Source organism: Perognathus longimembris, chromosome 1, assembly GCF_023159225.1.
Source record: "Perognathus longimembris pacificus isolate PPM17 chromosome 1, ASM2315922v1, whole genome shotgun sequence".
In the NCBI taxonomy this organism is placed as follows: Eukaryota; Metazoa; Chordata; class Mammalia; order Rodentia; family Heteromyidae; genus Perognathus; species Perognathus longimembris.
In genome coordinates, this window is record NC_063161.1 from 150,357,667 (window position 1) to 150,363,666 (window position 6,000).

General features: G+C 47.1%; 1 protein-coding gene across 7 annotated transcripts in view; it reads right to left on the reverse strand.

The window, feature by feature from the left end:
- Positions 1–2,417, reverse strand: part of Cdk5rap2 (CDK5 regulatory subunit associated protein 2) — a 178,609-nt gene extending 176,192 nt beyond the window's left edge. For 2 of the 7 annotated variants that reach the window (XM_048340677.1, XM_048340673.1), the window contains exon 1: positions 2,116–2,417. In XM_048340677.1, the coding sequence (XP_048196634.1) occupies positions 2,116–2,171 (56 nt within the window). In that variant the 5' untranslated portion in view covers positions 2,172–2,417. The remainder of the gene's footprint in view (positions 1–2,115) is intronic. The other 5 variants (XM_048340665.1, XM_048340649.1, XM_048340655.1 and 2 more) reach the window with 3 other exon arrangements.
- Between the last annotated feature and the right edge of the window lie 3,583 nt (positions 2,418–6,000).

Sequence of the window (6,000 nt, forward strand, 5' to 3'; positions counted from 1 at the left end):
GGTCTCAGAGTAATGGTGTTGCTAAATTGCAATCGGAAGTATTAAAAGCAGGGTACCAGTGGCTCATGTCTAAAAATCCTACCAACTCGGAAGGCTGAGATCTGAGGATTGTCATTCAAAGCCAGTCCAGGCAGGAAAGTCTGTGTGACTACCTCTGGTTAACTACAATAAGCCAGAAGTGAAGCTACAGGTCAAGTGGTAGAACACTAACCTTGAGCACAAAAACTCAGGGATAGTAGCCAGGCCCTGAGTTCAAGTCCCAGAACAGGCACCAGAAACAAAAAAAAAAAAGGCTGAGCATTAGTGGTTCACATTTGTAATCCTAGCAACTCAGGAGATTGAAATCTAAGGATCATGGTTCAAAGGCAACCCAAGCAGTTAAGTTCATGAGACTTTTATCTCCAATTAAGCAATTAAGTTCATGAGACTTTTATCTACAATTAAGCATGAAAAAAGTCAGAATAGTGTAGTTGTGGCTTAAGTGGTAGAGTAAGAAAGCTTTCAGGACTGGCACCAAAAAAGGAGAAGGGGGGGGGGCAGATCAAAACAAAAAGATAAAAGAAGCATTAAAAGTATCAGCAAACTGAGAAGAGAGATGTCATGTTAACTTAGACAGGAGCTGGGAAGGGCCTAGCTCTGTGCCTGATACCAGAGCTTATGAATGAACACAGTAATCATTTACCAGGTCTGCCAAAGATGAGACCTGTTCATTCCTAGTTTACCATCAAGGCATAAAAGCAAGTCAAGTCGAGCAAACAAGAGGCTCTGGGTTCAAGTCCAAGAACTAACAAAAACTAAAATTCATTCTCATTTGCACATGGAAAACATGATCACCTGTCAGTTAGAATCTACAGGCTAAACACAGCAGTCTGTCCTACAGAGCTAAATAAACACTGCAGGTCCTAAGTCAGGGTTCTCTTCCTCTTCTTTCCACAGTCCCTCCTACCAGAAGCCCAGAACAATCAGAGGACCCAGCCTGGAGCAGTCCAGAAGAAAAGACCTGGGGCCCCACTAACAATGAGGACCCTCATGGCCACCTGGAGCAGCTCCCCTGAAAGGCACCTCTCAGAATATCATTCCCTGATTCCTACCATTGACAACACAGGCTGAACATCCCTAATTTGAAAATTCCAAACCCAAAATACTCCAATATCAAAACTTTTTAAATTGGATCATGTTGTCTACAAGTGAAAAATTCCATACCTCCTGACCTCACATAAGTGCCACAGTCAAAATGAAGGCCCACAGCTTGGTATATGGATTGGGTGTATATGAAACATAAATGAATTCCAAGTTCAGACTCGGGTACTGTTTTCAAGACATCTGGGGGGGGGGGGGAGCAGGGAGTGCAAATATTCTAAAACTTCAAAGTAATCCAAAATCTGAAACACTTCTAGTCCAAAGCATTTTGGATCGGGGATGTCCAACTTGTAACAATAATGACAGCACAGTGTCATCTGATTCAACCATAATAGTGTGCCAGGCACTTGGTAAGTAACAAGGGAACTTCAGGACAGCTATTGCTTCTTTGGATCTTCACCCCAATTCTGTTGGGTGGATACCACTAGCCCATTTTACAGATAGGAAGCTGAGTCAAGTCCCTTTTTACCCAGGTCACCCAGGGAAGTCAACTTACAAGGGCTGGGTTTGAGTCTAGTTATGACCATCTCCTGCCAAGACGTTCACCACTGCACTCTGGGGGCCTTTCATTGTGGGTTGGTCACCAGGGGACCCCCACCCCCAAGCAAAGCCTATACTTCACGACTCCAGTCCCCATAATGAACGCAAAACTCCCAAAGCCGGACTGAATCATCAGGTGTCCTCTAAGTCCCCGTCCCCCCGGAGCCCCCACGAAGGGCATGGCCCAGGCTGTCAGAGGACCCTTGGCTTGTCCTCCGTGGGCCCTTCAAGGGGAGGGCCGCGAGACGAGCCGAGTGCGGCGCACTTCAGGCCCTCGGACCCCAGTCAGCATCAGAGGGCGGCCCCCAAAGACACGGCTACCCACTCCGGCCCCGGCCAAACCCCTCAGAAGCCAACTCCCAGGCCGCGCGCGCGTCAGAGACGCCGCCCGCACCCCACCGGCGGGGACACCCCGAGCCCGGGCCCGGGCCGCACCTGCAGCCGCTGAGCGTCCCGGGGAGGGTGACGTCTTCTTCCAACACCGAGTCCATCGCGGACGCCAAGGCGACGTGGGCATCGGCGTCTGTGGCGCTGGCGCCGCTGGCTCCCGGGCTGCCGCGACTCGCCCGGCCTCCCAGGTCCCCGCCCCCTCCGTCTCAGCTCTTGTTCCGAGTCTGGCGGCGCCGCTGGAATTCAAACCACAGCGGCCGCCATGTTTGCCAGGGCTTCTTCCTACGGAAACGGGGCGGGGTCAGCGGGACGCGCATGCGCACGCGCACGGTGAAGCCGCCCGACCGAAGCCGGGCAGGGAAGAGTGGGTGGCCGCCATCTTAACTAAGGGCAGTGCCTTTGTGCTTGGGTCTGTTAGGCTACAGAATGACGGTGTGGCGGCCATCTTTTGTGAGGGCACGGTTGCGAGGCCCGGATGGGCGCCATCTTTGTTAAGGGTGAAAGCTGAACCTGCTAGGTTAAATTAAGCGGGAAATGGAAGGACAGCAACATTGCAACCCCGAGTTTTGTTTTCCTTGGAACAGTGACCACACACACACACACACACACACACACACACACACACAATTTGGGATCGATGCATCCAGAAAGGCTTCTCTCTTGAGTTGTATCTCATACAATTGGGTGCTGCCACCCTTTGGAAAAAAATCCTCCCTGCAGAGTCCTAAGGCAAGCAACAGTTGTCACTCCGTTGGAAGCAATCCATGGGCCAAAATGGTGAGCTGCACTCCCACCCCACGCCTCGGTGATCCTTTGTGTCTGTGAGGACTCGACTACAACTTCAATGAGTAAACCCAAGGCCCCGGGAAAGACCACAATGACTTGGCCCAAAGTAATGCAAAGTAAGTTCACTGTCAACTGAAACCACAGCTGGGGTTTCCACCAACTAGCCAAGTAGATCTCAGCTCCCTGAAACAGGGTTTCTCTCTCCCTCTTACAGCGCATCGCAATGTAAGGTTTTCCGGAAAGGGATCCCGCCAAATGATTCAGGCAGAAAGGGGTTGGGGGGGGGGGGGGCGGAGGCAGAAGGGAAAGAGAGAGAAAAGAGCAACAGAGTAAGAGAAAAGGAAAGAGAGCAGGGACTGTGTTGAGCTGGATGATATAGGGAAAGGTGGGAGATATGGCCAGGTGGATTGGATCTGACCTCAGAGGAGGTAACTGCCTCCAGGTGTGTCAGTTACCTAGGTAACTCAGGTACTGGGCACAGACTTAAGCAGGTGGAGGGCATCTGCATGGAGCCCTGGGGGGGTGGGGTGGACCTTACAATTACCAAACACCTAGATGATTTGACAGAGGTTGGTTGTTGTTGTTTTTTAATTTCTTTTATTATCTTTAAGTAGCTGTGCAAAGGTGCCATTTAACGAAGCACTTTATAAATGCAATGCATCTCGATCAGTGTCATCCCTTCTACATTCTCACACACACACACACCCTTCAACCTACGCCTTCCCTTATTTTTCTTAATGTGGCGGTATAGACACTGAATTCTTAAATCAGCCTTTCTCCAGGTTTCAGTGTCCATTGGGAGAATCCTGGATGAAAGTAATTTTCAAAGATGAGTAGACAAGTAAATGGTGACTGTGCTGTAATTAGGAATGTCATCAACCTCAGTTTCCTCATTCTTTAATTGATCAATTACCCCCCCCAAAGGAGGCCTTCCCTGCTTCTCTAAGCTAAATCCATCCCTTTCTTATATTCTGAGAAGTCCATACTTTTCCTTTGTAGCACTTAACCACATTTGTGAGTGTATGTTTCTGTGAGCTTTTCCAATGTCTTCTTTTTTGCAGCTACATGAGGACAGGAATTGTGTTCACTGCTAGATCCTCTAGACCCCAACATTGTGGCTACAAATCAGCAGATGTTTAAAAATACATGTTAGATGAATGAATGATTTGATCAAATCAGCTTGGAAAATGGACTAGTACCTATTAAGAAAGGTTTTTGTGAGGATGACCTGAGATTCCTTTAGGAATGCTACAGTTCAGTTCTCTCTGAATTTCACTGCACTTAACTGTTTTACACAGCCTGTGTGTCCCCATTTTTTTCCACATTAGAATTTAAGAATGAAATATAAATCCACATCCAGACAATACAGTATTTAAATGATGTATTCATCAGTTTTTACTCCTTGGACAACTAGTTCAAAGAAGATAAGCAATGACCCTAGTGTGGACAAAGTTTATCCTGTGACCTGGGATTTTTTTTTTTTTTTTTTTTTTTTTTTTGCCAGTCCTGGGCCTTGGACTCAGGGCCTGAGCACTGTCCCTGGCTTCTTCCGGCTCAAGGCTAGCACTCTGCCACTTGAGCCACAGCGCCGCTTCTGGCCGTTTTCTATATATGTGGTGCTGGGGAATCGAACCTAGGGCCTCATGTATCCGAGGCAGGCACTCTTGCCACTAGGCTATATCCCCAGCCCTGTGACCTGGGATTTTTTCCCTTGCCATAACTTAATTTTTTCATGCATAATGGAGCTGAAAATGTCAATCTCACACACTGGCATTATCTAATTAGATACTTTGGAAACTTAAAGGAAGAAAGAATCTGTAAGAAGCTCTCATTAGGATGAATTCATTGCCCTATTCAGACTATGTTCCTGGATTGTGTACTGAACTCTTGGTAAATGAAGAAAGTAAAAATTGAATCAACTGCACAAAGGGCAGGCTATATAGGAACTTGTTTTTCCTGCTACAGTAGTGGTATAATAGGAACAGAGGCCTTTGCCCTGTCTGTCTCTGAGCTGTCTCTCTGCCAAGCCTGGATGTGATGTCACACCCATCAGTTGTTTTGGCTTTCTAAAGCCATCTCCTTGACAACAGCCAACCAGCCACAAAGCTGGCATTATTTCTTTGGACAAGGTCACACTGAATGGCTGGAAGATGATTGCATCCAGATTTTTTTTTTCATTTGCATGGGACTCTTCTGAAGTTTTTAGCAGCTCAAGATAGTTGAGCTGCCTTTACTAAGAATAATTTTTATAGATAATACATTCATGATGCCATTTTGCAATATTCCATTTTCTCTTCATGACACTATGAAGTAGGTTGGGATGATTCCGCAGCTGTACAGATCAAGAATTCCATAGTTTGGGGCTGGGGATATAGCCTAGTGGCAAGAGTGCCTGCCTCGGATACACGAGGCCCTAGGTTCGATTCCCCAGCACCACATATACAGAAAACGGCCAGAAGCGGCGCTGTGGCTCAAGTGGCAGAGTGCTAGCCTTGAGTGGGAAGAAGCCAGGGACAGTGCTCAGGCCCTGAGTCCAAGGCCCAGGACTGGCCAAAAAAAAAAAAAAAAGAATTCTATAGTTTGGACCTGAAATGGCCTGAGAATACCATATGTCAAAACTTTGGCCCCCCAGCCTGAGGCACTGTTGGGAAAGGGCCTACTTAAAGGATGTTGGGCCATCAAGTCATGCCCTTGAATGGAATATTAGGATGTTAGAAGCCCTGCTCATTCATTCTTTCTCCCCTCACTTCCTTCTTGACTGCTATGATGTCGGCAGCTTCACCATCACTTGCTCCAACATCATTTGCTCTAATCATGATGTTCTAAACCACATAGACTCAAAGGCAATGGAGCCAAGTGAGTCAAATGTTTCCTCATATGTCAGTTATCTTCTCACAGTGTCAGGAAAATAACACGGGAAAACTAGAATTCAGTGAGGGAAAGGGATTTTCCAATGGCTTCTTTCTTTCTTTTCTTCCTTTCTGTCTTCTTTCCTTCCTTCCTTCTTTCTTTCTTTCTTTTTCTTCCTTTCCTTTAGAAACAACTTCAGACCAGGAAAACAGGTGCAAAAACAGAACAAAAAGACTGAATGTGAAGCTCACACCTGTAATCTTAGCACAGAGAAAAGAAAACTAATGCAGGAGG